This window comes from Lycium ferocissimum, chromosome 2 (genome assembly GCF_029784015.1).
Source record: "Lycium ferocissimum isolate CSIRO_LF1 chromosome 2, AGI_CSIRO_Lferr_CH_V1, whole genome shotgun sequence".
In the NCBI taxonomy this organism is placed as follows: domain Eukaryota; kingdom Viridiplantae; phylum Streptophyta; class Magnoliopsida; order Solanales; family Solanaceae; genus Lycium; species Lycium ferocissimum.
The window spans coordinates 61,336,337-61,363,178 of record NC_081343.1 but is presented as its reverse complement, the minus strand read 5'-3'; the positions used below and the strand labels follow the sequence as shown (position 1 = coordinate 61,363,178).

Below are 26,842 nucleotides of genomic sequence, written 5' to 3'. Positions count from 1 at the left end.
ACAAGTAAAGGGCGCCTGAGTATAAAACTTTATATTTCCATGTCATTATTTGGTAATTTGGGTATGGAAATGGTAAAGTTAATGACAAAATCCAAAAAGAGCGGGACAAAAGCATAACTGTAACAAACCTTTGCTGTTGTAAGCGTCTGATCATTAGCATGCTAAGACGCATCATGTGGACAGTCGAATACAGAGGTTACTTTGACATGCTACACAAATCATCAATCATACGAGAAGAAAAATGGTGCACAGTGCCTATGATTCCTTCCAACTCCTCAATAATTGTCCATCCAAAATCGATGCTATCGAATCATACGGCTCAAATTTGCTCATCGCATGTTCCGATGGATCACTCCGTATCTACGGCCCAGAATCTTCCATTTCCGATCAATCTCCACCCTTAGGTCTTCAACAAGAACACTATGTGCTTGAAAGAACTGTGAATGGATTTTCAAGAAGACAAATGCTGGCCATGGAAGTTCTTGTTTCACGAGAACTTCTGTTTTCCCTTTCTGAGTCGATATATTTCCATCGGTTGCCCAATTTGGAGAGTTTGGCTGTGATTAATAAGGCTAAAGGTGCAAATGTATACTCATGGGATGATAAAAGAGGGTTTCTTTGCTTTGGCAGGCAAAAGAGAGTTTGTATTTTCAGACACGACGGTAATGACGACTTGAATTGCTGTTTAATTGCATTTTCTGTTGATTGAAATTTTACATTGTTGTCACGGCATTAATGCAGTTTCTGATTATTTTAGATGAGTGAATGTGGGTGAAATAAAGTACTTTTCCATTGGCTGAATCATTTTATGATGTTATGAACATAATTTAGAACTGTGTTTTCCCACTGTTAAGGTGATGGTTAAAATGTGTTAAAAGAATGATCCTGTTTCTGTTTTTGCCTCCGAGACATACCGAAATGTAGGTACCTTTTGCGCATCTTCCGAGGGACATTTTAGGAGTCTGAATTAGCTGTGTCCCTTGTCCTTGCTACTAAAGAAATATTGTCCTATTTTATTTGACAATATTTGAGTGGACGTAGATATATTAACATGATATATAAGTTAGAATAGTGAAAGTAAAAGAAAGTATTAAAATAATGGTTGAAAAGATAGTTTAAATATAGAAAACTTAAGATGATGCCGGAACTTTAAATAGTTTAATGATTTGAATTTCCGGAAGTTGTACAAAAATGGAGTGGTTCAAACATTATGTAACATCCGAAAATAGCAGGAGTGTTACATAAATTGGGATGGGGGAGTATAGCTTTCTGTTCACTACTTTTTTTTTTTTTTTTTTTTTTTTTTCTGTTCACTACTTGTAGTTTAACAAAAGTATCATAAATGCGTGTAATTTCTTTTTCCTTGCACTTGGTGACTTGACTTTCAGGTTTCTTGCTCAAAGCAGTTTGGATCTTGATGATAGTATTTTTCTCATGCTATAAGAGTTCTGTTATTGTAATCTGATTCTTATTTGAAACTTCTATAGGGGGAAGGGGATTTGTGGAGGTGAAAGAATTTGGAGTCCCTGACACAGTCAAGTCGATGTCATGGTGTGGTGAGAATATTTGCCTGGGGATTAGAAGAGAGTACATGATATTGAATACCACCAATGGTGTATTGTCTGAGGTGTTTCCTTCAGGAAGGACTGCCGCACCTCTTGTGGTGTCTCTTCCCTCGGGAGAACTTCTCTTGGGCAAGGTAATGTTTGTTCCTTTTTTAGAGAGGTAATAATATTATATATCATCAGCATAAAGGTTGTGCAGAAATCATATTTACATTTCAAAAGAAGCAAAGATATCTTCTTGCTCTTCTTACAGGGATTCTATCATCTATCAAAGATTCAACACCATCTAGGAATTTTTCCTTACACCAAAAGTGATATAAGAGCAGCAGTTCATCTTGCCAAAGCTGGTCAACTCCAATCCTTCCGACACAAAACGCATTTTGAACACAACTTCAACCCCCCGTTTCATCAAGTGTTCTTGAGTCAAGTGTGATTCCTTTACAATTAGCCAAGAAAAATGCCACCTTATAAGGTATCTTCACTTTCCAAATATGCTTCCAAGGCCATTTGAGTCCCAGCTGGCCCCTATGTATGAGTACTGTATAGGCCGATTTTACTGTACGTCTGCCAGATTAATCTGTCTTAAGTTGCTCTATTACCTGGAAATGTTCCAAATTTCTGAGGAAGTCAGCTATTTTATTCACTTCCTAGTCATTCAACAGTCTTTTAAAACTTATCATTGTCATTATTACAATGAGTTGATTGGTCTTACAGTTCTTTTCCACACTCATGCACACAACACTATGGCCTGATGGAGTGAGGTGGGCCATCTTCCCATAGTGTTGTTACTTCTCAAATTCCACATACCAGAGCTTCAATGTATCCATAGAGCAGGGGAAACATACTTTTACTTCAGAATTTAATTCATATGTATGATTCATCTTCTGTCCTCATTCCCTGGATGATATTTGATTCCATAGAATCTATAGTCTTCTCTCTGTGACTTAGTTGATAAAGCCCTTATGGATCATCTCTCACTTCTCTTGAGTAAAGTCCTAATCTTTGGAAACTATCTGTCCAGCTCTTTTTGGGTACTGAACCAGTACCAGTTGGTTCTGGGTTCTCACAAAAATTACCTTTAATTATCAAAAAAAACAAAGAGATCTTTGAAAACGATCTGTGTGCTTAATTGTTGTTAACTGTTGTTGTTTCAGGATAACATTGGTGTCTTAGTTGACCAAAAGGGAAAGTTGATCCAAGAAGGGAGGGTTTGTTGGTCTGAAGCTCCTGCAGTTGTTATTATTCAGAAGCCGTATGCAATGGGTCTCTTACCACGACATGTTGAGGTAGCTTGAGTGTCTAGTTTGCTAATCCATACTTTTTGTTCACTTAAGCGTGTCTCCTTCGAAATCTGGGATGATAATGCAGTTTGATATTTTGGAAAATTGCAGATACGTTCTCTTCGTGTTCCTTATCCTTTAATTCAAACAGTTGTCCTTAGGAATGTTCGTCGTCTTGTTCGAAGCAACAATGTTGTGATTGTAGCTCTTGATAATTCTGTTTTTGGATTTTTTCCTGTTCCTCTTGGTGCACAGGTAATTGTCACTCTCGAAGGTTTACTTTAATATTATGTTGAACTATACTGCTTATGCTTCTAATCCAGTGTTGGAACTGTACCACATTTATGTCTCTGTGAACAACTCATTTTGGGGGGACTGAGGTTTGTCATGAAACTAATCTTAGACACTCAAAGGGATAGTCTAAGTCTTGCAAGTTGTAACAATCATGATTAGTTTTGTTTATGAGACCTGTGTGAGCCTTAATAATATTTTTACTTACTTTACTTATCAAAAAAAAAAAAAAAAAAAAAAAAAGATTAGTTTAGTTGAGAGTTTTATGGAAAAAAAAAATCATGAAAATAAATATTGCACTGGAGAATATTCTTCATTATATAAAAAAGATCAACTTGTGGCACATTTTCCGGATACTTATGCTCCCCCATCCCTTTGCATGTTATGTAGTTTGACTGTGAGTGGAAACTAAGAAGTTTGTTTGACTTGTATATCAAATTCATGTGGTGGAAGAAAGACAAATTAAATGTTGGAATTCATGTGCATGGCTGGTTTGATTGGAAAAACATCAGACTGATTTAATTTAGACCCAAATGTTTAATTTGGAAGTCCTGCAAAGTGAAAAGTGTGTAATATACCTTCAAGATGGGGTTGTATTTATTACCAGTGTATTTTATCTTTATGATTTACCGTCACTGAAGTGCCCTAAGTCAATTACTATTAGTCTTTTGCTGAAGTGATGGAGATTGGAGGATGTTAGTGCTAAAAACAGTATGGATGTTGAACCTTGTACATCAAGGCTTGAAATTGGAGTCTCGGAATATTATTCTGGCGCCAAGGCTTGTCTGTTGTTGAACCTCAACACTAATTAAGCCTTCAACTTGCAAAACTCACCAGGATCCTAGGTGGCCCCAAAGAGGTGAGTTCTGATGCCTTCAAATTAAGCCTTCAACTTGTAAAGCTACTCTTGTGCTAGGAGTGCACCTCTGGCTAGTTAATCAAGATATGAAGGCAATTATCCCACGCTTAGCTTGTTGATCAAGATTTATAGCAGTGAAACCTGGGTTCAGGCTCATACCATGGTTCTTGGACTTGGTCTACCAATTGGCCAAAAGAACTTTAGGTCTGAATTATTGAGCTTGGATCAGTGGGCGTGGAACCTGTTAGGCGATGCACCTTGAACCTGTTACTAACAGGGATTAATAAAGGATCCCTAAATTCATCAGCAAGGTAAAAGTAAAAGAAATTCCTTGTATATTCCGCAGGAATTTATTGATCTCTATGCATAGGCTTGGAGAATGTGTATATATCGTTGTGGTTTCCTCTTTCACCAACTTCTTGAGCTACTGCTGGAAAAATAAATTAGTGCATATCAAAGACTAAAAGTTAAAAGTACTTCCTTTAAAATGTATTGGCTCCAGGGCTTTGATCTAGCTGTAAGAGCGCAACAGGTGATGTGAGGGTTAGACGCACATCTCAGGTACATAAGTCGGGGTTTTAAGTGGAGAAAGTTATAGTGGCAGACGCGTTATTCAGCGAGTTTATTGTGAGTGTGATTCCAACTTTTCTTTATGATGCAGATTGTACAACTAACAGCATCTGGAAACTTTGCGGAGGCCTTGGCTTTGTGCAAATTGCTACCACCAGAAGATTCAAGTCTTAGATCTGCAAAGGAGCAATCAATTCATATAAGGTGATACACCCCTCTTCCTCCCCCCGAAAAAAAAAGAAAAGAAAAACAGCCTTCCTTCTGCGTTTAATCAAATTTTGTGCTAGATTATAAGTCAATGGTGATATATCTCATTTAGATCATTTTCAGCACCTTCTTGTTTTTTATTAATGAAAGTTTACTTTTTACTGAACCAAATAAAAATGTATCTCATTTAGTGTCGACTTAACCTACTCCCGGACATTTAACTAATTTCTATGTTAACAACATAGTTCAATGGCAATAGTATCTCGTTTAAGTCAAAGTTATTGCATATTTTCTTATATGATGTTATGGTGTAAACATGTTTATATTTAGCACAAGTTACAAATAGATGTGTGTCCATGTCGAGGCAGATATCAAAGTATGCTGTGAAGTCTTAATTTTAAAGCTTCTAAATCAGAACATTTGAAGAAAGTTTTATGAGAATCACTGAGGCCAAAATTTTGTGGAAACATCTGTAGATATACTTTTTAACTAGGGTTTGTTCTTTGTTATAGAGAGCTTTTGAAATCCTCCATCAGAAAGTCTTGGCTTCTTAATGGATTGATAATGTGGGATCTAACAAAATATGTCGCTGTTCTTGATAAAGATTAGACTATAGTAGAGGCTATATTAGAAATTAATTCTTATTGAAAGCTTGGACTTTTGTTATACTCACAGAAAAGACTCAATAAAAATGTAAACATCTTTTGATAAATGTAGGCTTCAAGCCAAATGTGAAATTATTGATAACGATGTACATTTTTCATTTGGACAGGAATAATGGATAGGATATTATTACCATAAACTTATGTGAGGTGATATGTTTGCTAGAAAGTTTTACTTCATCTAGTGTAGTACGCATGAGTAGGAAGACTGACAGCATACTGGCTTGACCAGGAAACTATCTCGTGTTGATTTTCTAGTCAGTTCTCCTTTTTCCCGGGAAAGTTGAAATATAAACAGCACCAAAGGGTACGGCCTAGTGATCAATGATATGAAAAAAGCCCTGGGAGACCAGGGTTCAAATTCCAGCAAAGGCGGGAAAAAAAATACTAGGTGATTACTTCTCATCTTGCTGGACCTTGGTGGGCAGAGTTAGCCAATACTTTTGCTGGGTAACATGGATAAGTCAAGGTGTGCACAACCTGGCATTGACACCACCATTATGAGAAAAAAAAAAAAAAAATTGAACTATGAACATGGATTGGCAAAAAAGTTACTAATTACAGCTTGCTTCTAATGTCATTTATTGTTCTTTTCATTTGTTGTAGCTTTAGCTCATTAGTCATTTTCTTTGAAAAGAAGGAAAGAAAAGGAGGAAGTGTTAAAACTAATATACATGAAGATTGATAACAAGTCTCTGATACAGATACGCGCACTTTCTGTTTGAAAATGGGAGCTATGAAGAAGCAATGGAACATTTTCTGGCATCTCAAGTTGAAATCACTTATGTGCTCGCCTTATATCCATCCATTATTGTTTCAAAATCATCTTTCATACCTGAAGAACAGAAATTTGCGGATGATGCAGATGCACCATATCTCTCCCGAGGTTCCTCTGGTCTGTCTGATGATCTGGATTCTATGCCTTCAAGTGTCTTAGAATCTGATGAAATGGATACAGAATCCAAGAAAAAGAGCCACAACACTTTGATGGCTCTGATCGTATATTTGCAGAAGAAGAGATACAGTGTCATTGACAAAGCCACAGCCGAGGGAACTGAAGAGGTGGTTTCAGATGCTGTAGGAAATAATTTCATTTCTTATGGAACTGGCCGGTCCAAAAAACCAACCAAGGTTACTTTTCAATGTTTGTCTTATGCTTTCCATCGGCAGCGTTTTCGGGGAACTTTTTGTTTGAATAAGTTCCCAATTTATGCCGGATCTCTTCAACTGTGTGACTAGGTACAACAACAACAACATTGTTTCACAAAATGTTGGGGAGGGTAGATGTTACCCCTACCATGAAGGTGGAGAGGTTGTTTCCTATAGACCCTCGGCTCAAGGAAAAACTAACTGTGACTAGCAGTGTATTTCAGTATTTATAAGCAAAGCTTTCTTGAAACTCCAAAGACTCCACTAAGGGAAATTGTATCCAGTTAGTTATCTTGTTTAACAAGCACTCAAATTATATTGAGCTGTTTGACATCGACCTTTCTTTGCATCCAAGTGTATACCTTTCTGTCTGGCTGTGTTTGATGTATTTAATTAGCAAAAACCTTATCAGAAAGAAGAAGTTCAGTTAGTGCAAAATATTCTGATTGATTATTCAAGTTATAGATCATTTATAGCCTTCCGGAAAATACTGTTTCATTTGTATCAAAGTCTAAATGTCAGGGAGGTAAGTTCTGATTCTGCTATATGCAAAAGTAATGGCTTATTTTAGTGGATCTACTGAAGGGAGAAACCACTTAAAAGGGAAAAATAACTAATGTGCCTCAAAGAGCTGTTATTACTGTGGTGATTCTACCTTGCTGTATTACTTGCCTAATTTACATCTAAAATGTTGCTTCTTTGATTCATTTAGGGCAGAATTCATGCTCCAATCACTTCCATTGCTAGGGATATGGCTGCAATACTGGACACTGCACTTCTTCAAGCTCTGCTTTTAACTGGACAGTCTTCTACTGCTACAGATTTTCTGAAAGCCCTCAACTACTGTGATGTGAAAATATGTGAGGAGTTCCTGCAAAAAAGAAGCCAGTATGCTTGTCTGCTAGAGCTTTATAGGAGCAATACAATGCATCGTGAAGCACTGAAACTTCTCCATCAACTGGTGGAAGAGTCCAAGTCAGAGCAAACTCCTGTAGAGCTCTCAACGAAGTTCAAGCCTGATATGATCATTGAATATCTTAAAGTATGCTTCTTTATCTACTTTTTCTTTATTACTTGAGAGATGTGGAAGCTCTTAAAGTTTTTGGATCAGCTATGTTGAAAATTGGAGACCAATATGAGTTATGGGTCCATGTCGGGGCAGATATCAGGCATAACCATGAACTGCCAACTTGACTTTTGTGGAAGATTTTGGACTGTGATATGTCTAGGAGTCCATTTAATCCTTTTAATATTTGATACATCTACGTTTGTGGAAATTCTTGGGGTTATTTCCTATCATACGCTTCATTTGTGCTCACTGCTCAGCACAAGGTTAAGCGAAGCTCTCTTTAAGGAACTTTATGGAACAAAACTTCACCAATGCAGTTATTATATCATTTCATAAATATACACCTGATTGTTTCCTTTTTTTTTTTTTTTTTTCACAGCCCCTTTGTGCAACTGACCCCATGCTTGTCCTGGAGTTCTCATTGCCTGTTCTTGAGAGCTGTCCTATGCAAACCATTGAGCTATTCTTGTCTGGTAACATTCCAGCGGACCTGGTGAATTCTTACTTAAAACAGCATGCTCCAGACATGCAGGCAAAATATCTGGAAGTCATGCTTGCCATGAATGAAAATAGCATCTCTGAGAATCTGAAGAATGAAATGGTAGAGGCACTTGTTCATCTGTCTGGTTTTTCTGTAGCTTCTCTTTTTCTTTCCCCTATGTTCCTTCTACTGCATAAAAGCGACAAAAGCAAATTGAGTGAATCGAGAAAATTGGAAACAACTATCTAGCTCCAATACTGTTTATCAGGGGATAAATTTTTGTGCTTCAATTCCATGCTTCTGTGGCTATGATAAATGCGCTTAGTAACTTGTGGCAGGTGCAAATTTATCTCTCAGAAGTGCTTGATTTGTATGCTGAACTTAATTCCCAGCAGAAGTGGGATGAGAAAACATGTTCTCCGACTAGGAAAAAGCTATTGTCTTCTTTGGAGAGTATCTCTGGATATAATCCAGAGGTGTTGCTGAAGAAACTTCCACCAGATGCTTTGTATGAAGAACGTGCAATTCTGTTGGGGAAAATGAATCAACATGAACTTGCGCTGTCTATTTATGTGCACAAGGTATTTCTCCCGCCTAAACTGCACATGAAATTTTTTAAGATAGTCTTTTATCTAATGTATTGGTGCTTTTGAGGGGACTTAAGGTATGCCAAAAATCCAAACTGTGCAAGTTCTTCAGCATAAGCATTATTACAGACTTGTATTGCGAACTTGGCATTTGTTGTTAGATCTGTTGACTAATGTAGCAGCCAATCTCAGTAGTGCGATCATTTCACTCTTCTTTTAGTTAGTGTACCTGTTGGTCAGACGTTAACCTTCTCATAGTTATCTGGATAAATAATTGTTAACTTTCTCATAGTTCTATTATATAATTGGATTTTGCTTTCACCCTTTCTTTTTCTATATGTTGTTGGGCTAGTATGCAATGTTAAGTAGAGGCATGGGATATGACCTCTTTTTTGTCATTAATACATGTCTAATTTTTTGAATTTGATGGCAGGCATTGAAGTCTTTTCAGTTGTCTCTTTATTTGCATTTTACCAGCTTGAATGCATTTTACTGAAGTGAATTGCTCTCTTTGATTTATAGCTTCACGTTCCTGAACTTGCACTGTCCTACTGTGATCGAGTGTACGATTCAGGACTTCAACAACATTCAGCAAAATCTTATGGAAACATTTACCTGACTCTACTGCAAATCTATCTAAATCCCACGAAGACAACAAAAAATTTTGAGAAGAAAATTACTAATCTGGTATCATCTCAGAGCCCTGGGATTCCGAAAGTTGGTTCAGGAACTACAGCAAAGGTAAAAGGAGGCCGCTTCAAGAAAATTGCTGAAATTGAGGGTGCTGAGGACATTCGATTCAGTCCAAGTGGCACTGACAGTGGTAGGAGTGATGGAGATACAGAAGATGCTGCCGAGGAAGGAGGTTCTACTATTATGATAGATCAGGTGCTGGATCTTTTGAGCAGAAGGTGGGATCGGATTCATGGGGCCCAAGCGCTGAAACTATTGCCAAGGGACACTAAGCTACAGGTAAATGAACCATCAAAATGTGATGGTATACATGAGCTAGATGAGGAAGGTGGTCAATATTTAACCAAAACGGGCTGAAGTAAACAATCATTCCTTGCGTGCAGAAGTGATTCTCTCAGAAAAGAAACCAGAGATAGGCTTTGCTATACCATCATGCCACAACCCCCACCCCTCCGGCTAAAAGCTATAAAAAGAAAAAACTCACTAAAACACTAGCTAAGTATGTTACTCGGACTCTTCACTTTCGGTGCCGCACCCGTGTCGACATGACATGGGTGTGGGTGTGGGATCCGTACCCGATCTGGTCAACCGATTTTGGATACTTTGACCAAAATCGACGTAGAAATTCTGGACAGATTCAATGATTTCTTTAATCAAAACTACAGCTAAGGTGAAATTTAAGAAAATGGAATACCTTGTATATAAAAAATTTCTATGTCACTCTGTTTCCTTTTATCTCCTTTGGGGATTCTCCTCTTGATCAATATTTTTTTTCTCAAGTTTTCCACATAATATTCCTTAATTTAGGTTTTATAACTCTATTTTTAGATATTTGAATTTTTTAAGCCGAATCCCCGCACCCGTATCCATAACTAGATCCGTATCCCCGAATCTTAAAATTTAGATCATGAAGGATCCGACATCTAGATCCGCACCCGTATCGGACACCCGCACCCGAGTCCGAGTAACTTAAGCTAAGATATCTAGTCAAGAGTGATGGTACTTTCTGCATCTGAGCACTAATCATATTAACAACAGCATGAACATACCCAGTATATTCCCACGAGGGGGGTCTGGGAGCACTGACCGTGTTAATATGTCCTAAATTCCTAATGTGTGGTTTATAGATTAGTCACGTTCCTTAAACTGCATATGAGATGTTTCCAGCTATATTATTTTTAAATATTGACTTTGGGATAATACACGTTAAGGAAGGTGCAAGGTGAAGTTTGATCAATCTGTCTTTCAAATGGTCAAGTATACCGAATTATCTGTTTGAAACAACTACGCCAAGTAAAATACTGTATAATGTTACTCCTGATATGCTGGTAGATATCATGTCAGCATCTTCTTGGTTCTCTTTGGACAAAGGATTGTTTTAGTTTTTCTTTATGTTCTCCCAGCATCAAGTTATGAGAAGATAAGGTAGTAGAGCCTTTAGGGTTTTCTGAAAATACACATACACTACTGTGGGATAATTCATGCCTTGACATGCTAAAATTGCAACTGCAGAGTCATTATCTCTAGCTTTTCCCTGTGCATGGATGCATGCATGAGCGAGAATGTTTCACATCTTCCTGTTATAGTAATGTATTGATTCATTTTGGCATCATGCAGAACTTGCTTCCATTTCTTGCTCCTCTTCTGAGGAAATCCAGTGAAGCGTATCGGAACTTTTCAGTGATAAAAAGTTTGAGAGAAAGTGAAAACCTACAGGTAAGTCTTACTGTGGTCAGACCAATACACACAGAGTACATTGATTTTCTTTACCGGCATGTGAATCATTTTTTTTATCTGTTCTGTGGCAACTGCCAATTATCATCTTTGCAATTCAATTGTTTTAGAGTTTATGTTAGAGAACGTGTGGAAATTTGAAAATTAATCCTGGAGTATTTAATTTGTACGATTAGATTGTTTACTAAAGATGTGGTTTAGTATTTGTCCTCTCTCATTGTAAAACTATGTATGAAACAGGTTAAAGATGAACTGTATAGCCAAAGGAAAGCAGTCTTGAAGATCACAAGTGATAGCATGTGCTCTCTTTGCAACAAGAAGATTGGCACCAGTGTCTTTGCAGTCTATCCTAATGGTAAGACAATTGTGCACTTTGTTTGCTTTAGAGATTCACAGAATATGAAGGCAGTTGGAAGAGGTTCTCAGTTGAGGAAAAGATGATAACGAGAAATTGGATTTCGTTGAACTGCATTTTTTGGGTTGCTGTATATGGCATTGATCCGTTTTCTTCATGTTATGACCGTTTAACATGTTCTGCGGCTTTAAGTTTCAAGTCGCCATTTATTCCTGAAAGTAGGACACTTCTGCTCTCAGTGTTTCTGGAAGTGTTCTGGTGTGTTTGCATGATTAATGCCAAGAGATATGAAACGTGCTGGTGGTACTGGTGTGCAAGCAAAGAATGACAGTGCTTCTCACAAAGGAATGTGTAATACTCACTTTGTTGTATATTATGTCAAATATGGAAGTGAATGTGACGGATTTGAGGTTGTGTGATGTCAGCTTGTATTCGAGGTTTGTTTGTGACTTAATTGTTAAGTGTGTCTTTGTATGCATTGTTTGTTGCAACTCTGGCTGTGAATGTTCAATTATTATGCAATAATTCACAATTTTCGGCGTTGTTTGTAAAAGCAACAAACCCCATTGCTAAACATGACAATTAAGATTCACACTGACATCCCACCAACAACAAACCTTGGTTGACGATAGTGGCTCTCATAAAAAGGTACACAACCACCCAAATCGTAGAGGCTTTGTATGCATTTATGATTTGGATATCAAAAAGTTTCTTACATCTTCTCAAATAGAGGCATCACAATAGCTTTCTTTCCACCCCTTACCAGAACACAGAGGATCATAGAGGTGATCATGGTACACATAAGATACCCAAAGAATTTGCAGCACAGGAGGGAAGTCACAGAATCTTGTCCCACGGAATTCTCTTAGGACTCTTTTTAACTAAAGAATTAATTAACTCAATTTTTTGAAGAAGAATAAATGAGGCTATATAAAAAGGATGCTATAGATATTCTGAAATAAGCTATACTAACGGAAAGAATTGCATCCTTTAAAAATTCATTCAAATCTAATTATTTGACTTTTGATGCAAAAGATTTATAGATGAAGTTTAACCATTTTGATAATATATCCTAATTCACTCCCTCTTAGTTCAAAGGAAATCCTATAGATCCAACAAAGTAAAGAGTCCTAATACGGTATTGAGCCGGAAGAACACGTTCTTCCTGAATATCCCGTACTTGAGAAATGCTTATTTTGACAAGATTGTATGTCTTTTTTCTTTTTCTTTTTTTGTCTAATTTGTGAAAAGAAAATATGGGGGTTGTTCATTATCTTTCTTATTAGTTGATACCTAGTTGATACCTCAAGGAAACTTTAAGAACCAAAATAAAATCATGAAGTTTTAATTACTAAATCGCTGCACACTGCTAGTTTTCGGCTATGAGATATCCATGAGTCCATCCTAGTCAATACGGATGTATTTTCCAAGTGACACATCTAAAGGATAATCACAGTAACCTTAGCACCAAGAATTGCAGAAGCAGCTGTTCCAACAACACCAGTTCAAGAATACCAAAGGTAAGCGGTGTTGATACGCAAGGGTATTTGTCAGGAAAGACATTGAAATGGGAGTTGAGCTGATTACTCTGTCGGAGTTGATAGGAATAAACACTTGTTGTTGCTGCTGCTTAGTTGCATGGTTCGTGTCTTTGTCTTGGCCATCATCATAGTAAACTGATTGAGGTTGTCTGTGTCAATGTCTCCCTCGTTTTCCATGCCAATTCTTGCCCTATGAATCAAGCATTTTTCAATACAATATTGTCTCTGAGGTACCCAAAAAAGAAAGGGTAATCCCACATTTTTTTATTTTTTTAAGTAGGGAACGGTTGTCAATGGTTTTCAAAAAACCGACTTAACTGACCAAACCGCACCGTGCCGAATCGATTTGTAGGTTTATTTTAATAAAACCGACGGTTTTTATATAAATTTATAGCTGTACCGAATAATTAGATTGGTTTATAATTTTATAAAAAAAAACCGAATAAATACCGAACCGTACAAAATAAGTTTATATGTGTAAAATATATTCTATATATTAAATTTAAATATATAATTTCGCCTTAGGTTCAGGATGATGAAAATGACCACAAGGCGGCAACATAATTAACACCTAAAGTTCTAACTCTGAAATTTATTATACTTCTCCTACTGAAATTAAATTAGTTCTACCATCTCGAATAGTAACTAGCTTGTAAACACAAGGTATTTCAATGATCTTGGATAGAAAGTTACAAAGTATTAGATATCTTTCCTCTCGTAAGATTTTATATTTCTCTTATTTTGGACACTTAATCTTAGTAGACTCAGTTCTCGAGTCCCATCTTGATTGATTTTGCCCCCTCGTGCGATCTAAATTATACTTTTTGTCTTTGCTTAACATTGTTTTACACTACCATAAAATAGTGGAATTAATCTTTATTCTTTTCGTCTTTCATATTTTTTTTTATTCATCATCTTTTAAACAAGAAAATGTTTCGGGAGTTTTTGCCAAAGTCCTATAGAAGTATGCATGATATCGTGTCTATAACTTTTACTAGTTAATATAACATGATGTTCTTTTAAAAAAAAATACTGAAAATTAACCGAACATACCGATACCGAAGAGAAACCGAGATGATGAGACGGTTTCGAAAAGTTTAATTTTGGTTCTACAAAATGAAATAACCGAAAAATTGATATGGTATAAATTTTATAAAATAACCGCCCGAACCGTACCATTGACACCCCTAGTAGCTATCCTTTCGGGTGCCACTACTGAAAAATCACTATTTTCCCACTGATTTCCTCCTGAAAAATTTCCAGTGGCTATTTTCCACTGAATGTCGGTGGAAAAAACATAAATAGTAAAATTTTCACATGGAAAAATTATGAAGTTTCCCAGCGTTTCAATGAGAACCTGTTTTCCACCATGCATTTTCCCAGTGATATTGTTCGGAGGGAATGAGGTGGGAAAATCATGTTTTGTAGCACAAATTTTCCATTGAATGTCGGTGGGGAAAACCTCTTTTTCTAGTAGTGTGCGCTCTGGGTAAACTCTGCTCCTAATGCAATGGCCCGCAATCACACAGGAGATGTAAACCGCACTAGGCAAACCCCGTGCGACGAATTCGGACTGAGAAAGTTGTTGACGAGGAAAATCGATCTCAGGTCTCTCACGTGGAAAACTGCTAGCTGAACCAACTCAGCCACTCTTACGGGTGATAATTGCACTTTTAATCCATTAGTCTCAGTAAATTTTGATTTTGGGTCGTCTGATATATGATGAAACATATTTAATTTTCAATGTATCAATTATGCACTTTTATATTACAGTGGTAAGTCTCCAGCACTTTAAGGGGTCTTTGTTGGCCAGAAAGTGAATTATTCATGTATTAAATCAGTATAACCAGTGCTCTGTATCATGTTTAGTAGCATTTTAGTTGCTATGTATAACGTTCAGCACACCAAGTATAGTATTTGATTATCAGTCTACAATCTCACATAACTAAAGCATGTATAAGTTATGAGAATTTAATTATTATTTATTGAGGATAGAAGATGAAATAACTAAATACATTGGGCTCGTATGATATGCGGGATGAAATAGACAAGGATATTCAATGGGATTACTATCCCACCCTTTATATAGGATAACTAATCCCACCATTTAGTACCTTCTAAGAAATTGTTATCCCTTATTCCACCAATCAAACGCAGGATAAAATAATCTACATTTTGTCCCATGTGATTGTTATCCCATCCCGCATACCAAATGAGTCTTTAAATACTAACTCATATATAAATAATTGAAGAATGTATAACTAAATCTTGCATGTAACTCTAACCAAACGACCCCTAATAGCTCTGCCCTTCGTATCATTCGGAGTTAACAGTAATTTATAGATGATTTGGTCCCTCCCTGGCTCTATATTTAAGGTGCTGGCCTTGTTACTCTGAAATCCTGTTTCTGTTGCATCATATATAGCTGAGCAAAAGCGTGTAACCAATTATTGTATGTCTGTCTTGTTAAGTTGAGAGGTAGAAGTACCACAGCCACAAAAATAAGTACACTATTCGTACATAAAACTTTTTTTCTTTATTTCACGTCATACTAAAAATCCGGAGTACAGAGTGCGGTCCATGCCTGGTCATACCCATATCCTTTGCAGTTACCAATAGAAGCCAGAAAACACTGATGCATTTTTTTTTTTTTTTTTTTTGTAGCTCTTGTTCTATGGCACATTCTTCTGCGTAAAACGCACAATTGATAAAACGAGGTGATATTAATTACTACTACTAGACTTTTCAAATCCAACTTGTCAATACACAACTGTTCGTTTACATAAACTATGTGCTCTCCATCTTCTATACCAGTTGCTGCTCGCTAGTTGCAAGCATCTCGTATACACCACCTATAAAATGTGGGGTCAATTTGGTTGCTAGTTAGGAAGGAAATTATTCCTGTGTTAAAATTAGCATAATTAATATCATATTTGGTAGTTTTTTAGTTACTTTGTATAAAATTCAGCTCACCAAATATGGTGTTTGGTTATCATTTTACAACCTCACATAACTAAAATATGTATAAGTTATGAGTCAATTTATGCATTATTTCATGCAGGATAGAAGATAGAATAACAAATACTACATGTATAACTAAACCTTATGTAACTAATTTACGTATTATTAATACATGCATAACTCTAACGAGCAACCAAACGACATTGCATTACTCTAACAAACAACCAAACGACACCTCAATGTAATAGTATTGTCATGTCATATTATATTGACGGTATATATAAATTAAACTCAATATTAAATACCATTCACATTCACATTCACATTATAGCTCTGGTGGAGTCGTAATTATAGACAGGGGAGATGCTTCTCAAGCAGTAGTAGCAGAAGCAGTGCTAGTTTTATGTGCAAAAAGTTTTTCACTAATGTATCAAATACCATGGGTACTTTATATTAGTTTAGTACTATATATTTATATTACTATTATATATAAGAGGGAATGTGAGGACTTTTGTAGTCCTCACAATAATTTCCCAAATTTTTAAAAACTTTTTCATTAAGTACTTTTATGTCCTAATTTTATTTATTTAAGTCAATTTTTTTGTTTTTTGTTTTTAAAGTCTACTTTTCAAAAGCTATTGAGCCTGGGGATTTTTGTAGTCCTTACAATAATTTTAAAACTTTTTAATTAATTACTTTTAGGTCCTAATCTTATTTATTTATGTCAATTTTTTTGTTTTTGTTTTTAAAGTCTACTTTTCAAAAGCTATCAAACCTCCTACCTCATTTTTCACGTTCTTTGATTTTCGATTGGTGCTCGATATCCGCATTTGAGCCCAATTAATCCGTATAATTCGCATCGCATCGCGCCTATTCGGGGGAGCGCTTCCTCCAAAGATTTTTTTTCCATATCCATGTTCGAACCCCTAATCCCTAATTAAGAGAGGAGCTCCATCCGTCGCACAAGTTAAATTATGTATTTGTCTTAAAAGTTCATTAACTATGTATAGATTATTTATTTAGAACTAAATAACTTTTAAAATTAGGATACATAAGTTATAATTTCATCAAAATGGAAGTTAAAATATTAAAGGAGTGGAATGAAAATTTTGCTTTTATATAACTACCCACTCTGTGTGACTATGGGTATATTATTGTTGTTGTTGTTGTTGTTGTACACTCGTACTAACACAAATTATATTTCTTTAGTTAAAATATCCGCTTTTATATTCAGTTTGGGCAAGACGGCCTCACATAGTATTACTATTATATATAGAGGAATGTGAGGACTTTTGTAGTCCTCACATTAATTTCCCAAATTTTTAAAAACTTTTTCATTAATTACTTTTATGTCCTAATTTTATTTATTTAAGTCAATTTTTTTGTTTTTTGTTTTTAAAGTCTACTTTTCAAAAGCCTATCGAAATTTCGGGGACTTTTGTAGTCCTTACAATAATTTTCAAATTTTTTTAAAACTTTTTAATTAATTACTTTTAGGTCCTAATCTTATTTATTTATGTCAATTTTTTTGTTTTTGTTTTGTTTTTAAAGTCTACTTTTTAAAAGCCTATCGAACCTCCTACCTCATTTTTCACGTTCTTTGATTTTTCGATTGGTGCTCGATATCCGCATTTGAGCCCAATTAATCCAGGATAATTCGCACCGCATCGCGCCTATTCGGGGGAGCGCTTCCTCCAAAGATTTTTTTCCATATCCATGTTCGAACCCCTAATCCCTAATTAAGAGAGGAGTAGCTCCATCTGCTGTACAAGTTAAATTATGTATTTGTCTTAAAAGTTCATTAACTATATATAGATTATTTATTTAGAACTAAATAACTTCGAAAATTAGGATACATAAGTTATAATGTCAAATTCTCGGTTCCAAATTTGATTTGAATTAAATAATTTCATCAAAATGGAAGTTAAAATATTAAAGGAGTGGAATGAAAATTTTGCTTTTTATATAACTACCCACTGTGGACTACAATGGGTATATGGTTGTTGTTGTTGTTGTTGTTGTTGTACACTTGTACTAACACAAATTATATTTTTAGCTTAAAATATCTCGCTTTTATATCTTGAGTTTGGTAGGCCAAGACGGCCTCACATAACTAGTATATATATAAATGAGAATCTCCAATTTTGTCGTCCTCACAATGCCAATACAATCCACCAAGCTTCTACACGTGGCTGCTTTCTTTTTCATTTTTGCACTCATAATTTTTTTCCTCATGTTTATCCCTACGTGGGCTTAGTGTTTGCCTATTTGGTGTATACCCCATTGATATTTTAGTAACTTCCCGTGAATCTTTATGGCTCCTTTCTCCTTCCTGTACATATTTTGTGGTTATTTTAAGTTTTTATATTTATTTTAAAATAAATAATATTTTATGTCCTTTGTCCCAATTTAAGTATCTTAGTTTAACTAAGTATAGAGTTTAAGAAATAAAAAGAGATTTTTCAATATCGTGGTCCTACATTAAAGATGTGTATAATGTACTTAAATGTTCTTTGAATTTCCGGTTATAAACTTGCAATGCAGGATGTTTATAATGTTAACTTACTAAATATAAAAAGAGACACTTTTTTTGAATAGATAAAAAAGGAAAGTAAGACACTTAAATTGTGGGGGGGGGGGGTTGTATATAAATTAGTATTCTCTCCCTCCCAATTTATGTGGCACCTTTCAGGTTTCGAAATGCAAACAAGTCTTTCTTTGACCGTAATACTTTAAATCTCTTTTAAATATTCTTAATTATCACTTATTGTGATTTATAGTACTTTTTATATAGTTTTTAAATTTGTAAATTTTATTTCAAAAAACTAAAAGATTTCATGGCCAATTCACAGTAAAAAATAAATTGTTTGACTCTTGAAATTAATCTAAATTGTGCAACATAAATTGGGACAAAAGAAGTAGTTTTTTTCTTATTCAAATTTACCCTTGTTTATATGTGTGAATTTTTACATAACCAAAAAATCATATTAAATTAATACTATTTAATTAAGGGCAATTTAATGAAAATAATTCTTACTTTCAAGGAGTAAATGATTTCTTAAGGAGTGTGACCAAGCTAAAAACTCTATATAATATGGACCTAGGGGTATATTAGATTACCCTTTACATTTTTGATAAAATTTAGGCAACTTTGGAGCCACATTTTTGTTTCCAACTGGAGCATTTATTAGTTTTTACTAATTACTCTGTTCTGTTTTAATTTATGTGGTACTTTTCATTTCGCGAGAGTCAATTTAACTAAAACTCAAAGCTAAATTAAATTAGACCAATTTCATATTTTATATAAAATTTAAATATTATAAAACTATGCAAAAAGTACTATATATTGCAATGAGAATTAACATTTTAAGCATAATAGAGAATTACATTAACTCTTGAGATTCATTTAATGAATTTGGTTTTCTCCCATAATTTCATCTAAAACTAAGCTTAAATTACCACATTTAACTAGAATAATCTCTTGCCACATGAAATATCATGAGTGAAATTAAAACTTAATAAATACCAAAAGAAATAATTATTTATATCCATAAATAGAGAAATTAAATGCTCACAAATTTATAAAAATATCAATATTTTTAATTTAGATTTCACCGAGTGGTAATTATTTTATATAATTTAAGTGTTACTTACAAAATGCCAATTCATTTTTGTCCCTTTGGTATTTGCTAATTTTCCTGCCAAACTTCCTTCTTCATTCATATATTTTTTTTTAAGATTATCTAGTTAGGTGTCTAAGAAACTTTAATGCTCCCTTCTTTTTAATCTGTTTGTCAGATTTAAACTTGACACGAAGTTTAAGAAAGAAAAAAAACTTTTGAATCTTATAATCTTAAATTAAAGATATTTAAAATGTATCAAAATGTCCTTTAATCTTGTAGTGTTACAAATGCAATGTGAAAAATTGTAATTAAAGAATTGCCAAAAAAAAAAGGCATCTTTTTTTACACAGAGTAAAGTACAAACAAATTGAAACATATGGACTAATTATGAAAACTTACCAAGGGTACTAAATTATACTAATTATGTAGTGAAAAAATATAATAATGTATACCATACACTTCATTGGTTAAACCTAGGGGTGTTCACGGTTTGGTTAAAAACTAATCCAAATCGAAAATTAAAACCAAACCGACTAAATAAACCGATATTTACTTGGGTTAGGTTTGGTATGGTTTTGAATTTTTAAAAACCGATAATATTTGGTTTGGTTTTGGTTTTACTAAAAGCAAACCGAAGAAAATATCGAACCGAACCGACAAATTTTATACATAATTATATATATACAATATATTATTTTAAAAAATAATTTTAATAATTTATATACTTTTTAAGCAAAATTTTATTTATCTCTAATAGGCTAATGAACTTTATACCTTTAGTCGATTTAGAAAAAGAAATCCATGAATTCAAACTCATGTATTCAAAGAAACAACTATATGAGATTTACCTAAATTATTTTTTGCATTTCTTATAAACTTTATTCACTTAATTAAAATCATAAATCCTTGACATTTTCTCCATAATGCAAGAAACTATAGCTACCACAATAAAAGGGTAATAACGGATTCTAAGTTGGAAAAGGATATAAAATTCTCTCCTAATTGTAGGAAAAAGAGAAATACCCTTAATTTTATTAAAAACCGAAAATCCGACTCAAACCGAACGAAACCGATGGATATGTATTATATTTGGTTTGGTTTGATTTTAATAATTTTAAAAACCGACTAGATTGGTTTGATTTTGATTTTAACCCAAAACCGACTCATGAACACCCCTACTTAAACTATTACTACTTTTATATCTTGAGCCCGGGCCTCATAAAACTAGTACGTGGTATATATAGTTGGAAGTAGAAAAGCAGTTGGCAAGCCTACTTGTTCTGAGGAAATACAGCGACTAAAATGTCACGGTGTCACAATTTTGAGTTACCTCATCTTTTTCCAACAGTATATACACTATATATACAGTTGGAATTAGTGCATTATAAAAAAAAAATTCACTGTATATTGAAGCCAAGCGTCGCACTTCCATGCCTGGCAAAAAGGCAAAGGGGTTCAATTGAACCTTTTTCATTGAAAATTTCCACTTACTATGTAAATAGGATAAAAATTGGTTTTTTTTTTTTTTGTTTTTTTTTTTTTTTTTTTTGTGTATATATATATACACACATAAGTTGTTGAATCCCTTTAGCTTTTTTTATTATTTTCTTGGAATTCCTTTCCGCCACTGCTGAGTGCTGACTGAGGATGTATATTTGAGCTGTCCTACAAATAATTGGTAGGTTGATCAGTACATGGATTTGAAAACTATGGACTACTTAATTGTATCATTAACAAGACCGGTAGTTACAAAACAGTACGAGAAAGACAAAAAAGAAAATACAAAGTTTGCTATATATAGGAATCCAATCAACTATCCTTTAAGCCCACAATGAGCATCTTGACAACCCATAATTCCTAACATGGTGGGACTTATATTAGTCACTTAGATAAGAAAAAGAATTAATATTATTATGAGGCTGCTATTTTCTCAAAAAGGATCAGCCTATTATCAGCCAGTCTAGTTTTATAAGCTGAATTTTTGTACTCAAACCATGTAAATTCTTTGTACAAGCTGCTATCTTCTCCTTCCATTAGTGATGGCAAAGGTGCTATCTTTTCACTCAATGGTGGTCCTCCAAAATATATCATTGATAGTCTTGATTTCACACTGTTGGTCAATACCCTATGCTTCACACTCTTAAACCTCCCGTTAGTCATAACCTGAAATCAATATTAAACCGAACAATTTAATCTTAGCAGTTAAAAATTAAACTGAGAATTAATGTCACTCATGATTAAGTTATAAATTAAAGTGAGAATAAATATCACTCATGATTTAAGTTATAGTATATACAAATAGTTCCAAAATCTTTTTTACTATTAGTGTATTTTGATATTTTATGGAAGATTGCTTTCCATTTGTCTAAGGTTACAAATTGATATGTTTGCATAGGAATTTACCAGTAATTGATTTTTAATTGACTTGATTGTATAAATCGTTTTTTACATTATTAGTACATTGAACCTATGCGTCACGGGTTCAAGTCGTGAAATCAGTTATTGATACTTGCATCAAGATAGGAGGTTACATTACACCCCTTAGGGTACGGCAGGCCGCGTGTGAACGCATAAGGATTCGTGCACCTGATTACCCCTTTTTGGTACATTGAACTTGTACTATAGCACTCAATTATATTTATGCGATAAATGTATATATGAAGCACTTTATCTTACATATATTAGTTTGATGAAAGTACCGGATGAAACCAACTTGCTCAAACTCCTATTACTTGAGACAACATTCTGACTAAAAACTTCCATGCACTTCATGTTCACATCACATCTAATTAATACATGAAACATGTTTGCACAAAAGCTTTTCTTGTCAAGGTTTTGACCTTAATTTTGTTAGGCAGTGCTAGAAAGTGTAATACTTGAGAAAGAAAGTTCCTCCCGATAACACTATAAAGTGCAAATAAACAAACGTTTAAATTTTGTTTAAAGTGAAAAAACATGGAGAGATGTCCTGTACCTGCAATGAGTCACCAACGTTGACGAAGAAAGAATGTTCATCAGGTGGGACAGATATCCAATGGCCATCTTTTAGTAATATTTGGAGCCCCGAAGTGTTGTTGGATCTTAATACTGATATGATTTGTGGGTCTGTATGCTCTCCAAATCCAATTAAATTATTAGTATTATTATCACTAAATTCTTCAATTTCTCGACATGGTGGATAGTGATTGAGCCTGAATACAGAGTCGCTTTTTTCATCCATTAAAAGCTTACTGAAAACATTCTTAGGATGAATCTTTAATCCGTCTGCCAACATTTCAAGAATCTCACACGACATTTTCTTCACCGCTGACACATAATCATTTACTGCAGCCCTGCAATAACAATAACAATAACAAAATCAAGAAATGATAAATAAAAAATCAAGATTTTAAAACATTACTCTGTTTTCCTCAGTTTTACTCTGTTCTACTCTGTTTTCCTCTGTTTTAGTATCTTACCGAATGTTTTCTGGATTTACACCTAATATAGATGCAAATTTGTGGTAATTGAATTCAGAGTTTGTTGATACGAGAATGTGTTCAACCCAACCGAAATCGCCATTTTGTCCAATCTGTTTATTGCCATAGCCAAAAGGGTCAGCAGGACCTGCTTTTAGTTTCTCAGAGAGGGGAGATGAGAAGAATTTAATGGCTTCTGATTCAAGTTTACTTATGAATTCCATAGGGACATCATGGTTTATGACCTTGAAGAAACCGAATTCTTCGCAAGCCTTAACAATGAGGTTCTTGGAGTCGGGTTTAGAGAGGTCTATCAATGGAACACCATTGAAGAATGAGGTTGGTTGGGACATATGGTTTGCTTGGTGATAAGTGTTGACCAGTATTTTTTGTGTTTAGAAATGTATGAGCTTTTGTGTAGTTGTGAACACTTGGATGCTTTGCTATTTATAGGGAACTCTTGTGTCAAATACGCGGCGTGCACTCTATTGAGTTAGCGTACGCAGAATTTTACATAAGCGTTGTCAGCCTAGTTAGAGAATTCGGCTTATGCACGTGTTTGAGTCTCGAGCTTCGGGATTTAAAAACTTCTGCTTACTTTTCAAAATTGACGTTTACAAGTAGTAACTTTCAAATGGTTAATGGGTATTACTATCTCATGCTTCATTTGCTTTATATCTTGCTATTTTGATGCCATATTTTTCTTGCAATTCTAATTCGTAAATTTTTCTTTTGAGCCGAGAGTATATCGGAAACAGCCTCTCTATCCCACAAAGGTGGGGTAAAGTCTGCGTATATCCTATCTTCCCCTGATCCCATTTATGAAATTACATTGAGTATGTCGTTGTTGTTATTGTTGTATATAAAGAGTTAAATATGTGAGTGGAGTGCTTTCGGATGACATCGCTCTTGCACACCATATTTTTGGAGAAACTTAATTCTCATTCATGTATCTGAAAATTTTATCACTTGCTTATAATTAATTAATATGTATTCTTTTTATTTTATGACTTTCAGTGTTACATTAATTGGTTTGAGACAAATACATGCAGGATACAAGTTTTTGTCATCCACAAATCACTATGTCCTCGAAAGATAAAAGCCAAACCCATCGATAGGCACCTGTAGTCGTCCATTTCTTTCACTTAAGCACCTAAAGTGTCCCTTGTTCCATTTAGACACTTCAGGTAAGGTTCGACTGTGTCACTTAGACACTTTTTGCTGATCTGGCAACTTGGGTGAATTGCACACCAAACAGGCGCGTGAAGAGCCCCAAAAAGCATATTTTTTTTTCTTTTTGTTTCTTCTTCTTCTTCTTCTCTACCATCACCAAGCTTACTCCTTTAATGGAGGTTGGATTTTCCGACTCAAATTTGTTACGATCGCTATTGCTGCCATTTCCACCACCACAACTGCTACACCTAATAATCAATCTTCCAAATTTCCATTTCAACATTTGCTTCATTTGGATTCTTAAAAAAAACCAAATGGATAATTGATTTTGTTCTTAATATTCACCAAAATAGGATAAAACTCTTCTAATTTTAGCAACTTTTGGAAAACGTATCAATGGAAAACACAATATCAGATAATAATTCCCAAAAAAAAAGGGTCAGATTCAATTTAAATGATATTGTTCACCACCTCAGAATGCAATGCAGTTGTCTAATAACTTTGGAAAATGAAGAAATGGGTGCAGTGGTAGTTTTACGCATACAGTTAACATTTGCTTCATTTGGATTCTTAAAAAAACCAAATGGATAACTGATTTTGTTCTTAACATTCTCAGATTGATTAATTCAATGTTGTCAATTCATTTCTCATTTAGAGTACATGCTCTGTATGAAAATATTCGTACGGAGAAAAAGATGGGTCATTAGAGCAACGAAAAAATGATGTTTGTGGTTGGGAGGGGAATGGGTGCGGCGAGGAAGAGATCGGATCTTTGGGGGTGGGGGGGTGGGGGGGAGGAGGGAGGAGAATAGGGTATTTTTCGCCTTTTTTGAAATATTATTTTTTTTCTCAAAATTTATTTTAATATTATTATTTGATCAAATGCCACATGTCCTAACTTAATTTGTCATTTTGCCACGTCATCGGCTAGTGTGTTACACACATTTCACATATTTGGCTGATTGTGTAAAAAGTGTCTAAATGACACAGTCAAACCTTACCTAAAGTGTCTAAATGGAACAAGAGTTACTTTAGGTGTTCAGGTGAAAGAAGTGGACGACCATAAATGTCTGTCGATGGATTTGCCAAAGATAAATTAGACTAAAGCAATGAACTTCCTATCCAAGTTGATGATAATAATACCACCAAGCAGTGTGCCTTCAAGTTTATTTTATTAAAATAATTTTAAAAAAAAATCAATCAGGAAAGTACAAGTATGGGGACCAATTCATATTCTCTCTTTTTTTTTTTTTTTTTTTCACAATGAATGAATAAAGGTCTCACTCAGTAGCCTATTGGTGGTAGGCACAGTGAATGCACTTGGTCAAATCAACTGTAACAAATAACTAGTCATTGTGCTGGTTCACATCTATCAATAGATTGTGATGTTTTATAAACTAAATCAACGTAATGCATGAAAATCAATTATAAATTCGAGTACTACGGAGTACTAACTGATATTGATAATGTCAGCTCAAAATTAAATAGTGTATGGATAAGGCATAACTATAGTACTAGTAAATTGTTTTTGCACCATAATGGTCTCAAGTACTATGGTAACACCAATATAGGACAAAGGCGGATATAAAAGATTTATATAATTGATTCTAATTTGTTTGAAATTACAGTATTATTGAATCGTGATTGTACTCACTGTTCACGAATGAATCATATGTATATACTTAAATATTTATCATTCGGACTTACTAATATAAAATTCTAGCGAGTGCAAAATACTTTATTACTACCAATTAAACTTTTGAATCGTTTTTATTGCTGTATGAAAGTGATATTCTGTTGAAGGTTTGAGGCTAAACCTGTTAACCGGTTTGAACCGGACAGGACCGGTAACCGGTTAACAAATCGGCCGGTTTCCGGTTAAAAAACTGGAACCGGCCACCGGTTTCCGGTTAAAAAACTGGAACCGGCCACCGGTTCCGGTTTACCGGTTAAAAACTCGAAACCGGAACCGGTCCGGTTCAAACACGTCCAAAACCTCTTTTTTTTTGTTTTTTGTATAGTATATATATATTAGTATATTGTAGGTATATTTACATATGTTATATAAGTTTATAAGTAAAGTTTATATATTCTCGACTAACAAAGCACAATGACAGATCAATTAATATATAGATATACGTATATATATATATATATTAAGTTATATGCTTAAGTTATACTACATATACTTAAAATATAGTAAGAATATACTTATATATATCAATATACTTAGGTTATATAACATATATATATATATATATATATATATATATATATATATATATATATATATATATATATATATATATATATATTATATATATATATATATGTTATGTATATATATATATATATATTTATAACTAAGTTTATAAATTCGTATATATATATATATATATATATTAAGTTATATGCTTAAGTTATACTACATATACCTAAAATATAGTAAGAATATACTTATATATATCAATATATTTAGGTTATATAACTTACATATATATATATATATATATATATATATATATATGTTTAAGTTATATATAACTTATTTATTACTACTATATATAAATGCTGATATTGGGTT

General features: G+C 34.2%; 2 protein-coding genes and 1 long non-coding RNA gene across 5 annotated transcripts; 1 reads left to right on the top strand and 2 right to left on the bottom strand.

The window, feature by feature from the left end:
• Nucleotides 1-154: 154 nt before the first annotated feature.
• Nucleotides 155-12,063, top strand: LOC132046553 (vacuolar sorting protein 39). 2 transcript variants are annotated; one of them, XM_059437212.1, is made up of 12 exons: nt 155-662; nt 1,488-1,699; nt 2,720-2,851; nt 2,957-3,100; nt 4,657-4,769; nt 6,139-6,565; nt 7,296-7,625; nt 8,032-8,253; nt 8,472-8,714; nt 9,243-9,692; nt 11,031-11,129; nt 11,388-12,063. In XM_059437212.1, the coding sequence occupies exons 1-12, from the start codon at nt 242-244 to the stop codon at nt 11,586-11,588; spliced, it is 2,994 nt and encodes a 997-aa protein (XP_059293195.1). In that variant the 5' UTR covers nt 155-241; the 3' UTR covers nt 11,589-12,063. The 2 variants fall into 2 exon arrangements, with proteins under 2 accessions (XP_059293195.1, XP_059293196.1); XM_059437213.1 differs by lacking the exons at nt 155-662; nt 1,488-1,699 and adding an exon at nt 2,008-2,037.
• On the bottom strand, nt 9,719-10,497 carry LOC132046555 (uncharacterized). The gene is made up of 2 exons (XR_009412734.1): nt 10,383-10,497; nt 9,719-9,904 (listed from the first exon to the last, which is right to left on the bottom strand). It is a non-coding gene; the product is annotated as an uncharacterized LOC132046555 (long non-coding RNA).
• A 9,149-nt stretch (nt 12,064-21,212) lies between the features above and the next one.
• LOC132046552 (gibberellin 2-beta-dioxygenase 1-like) lies at nt 21,213-23,514 on the bottom strand. 2 transcript variants are annotated; one of them, XM_059437211.1, is made up of 3 exons: nt 23,086-23,514; nt 22,602-22,959; nt 21,213-21,287 (listed from the first exon to the last, which is right to left on the bottom strand). In XM_059437211.1, exons 1-3 carry the CDS (start codon nt 23,436-23,438, stop codon nt 21,228-21,230), a joined length of 771 nt encoding a protein of 256 aa, XP_059293194.1. In that variant the 5' UTR covers nt 23,439-23,514; the 3' UTR covers nt 21,213-21,227. The 2 variants fall into 2 exon arrangements, with proteins under 2 accessions (XP_059293194.1, XP_059293193.1); XM_059437210.1 differs by lacking the exon at nt 21,213-21,287 and adding an exon at nt 21,323-21,790 and having other exon boundaries at nt 23,086-23,513.
• Between the last annotated feature and the right edge of the window lie 3,328 nt (nt 23,515-26,842).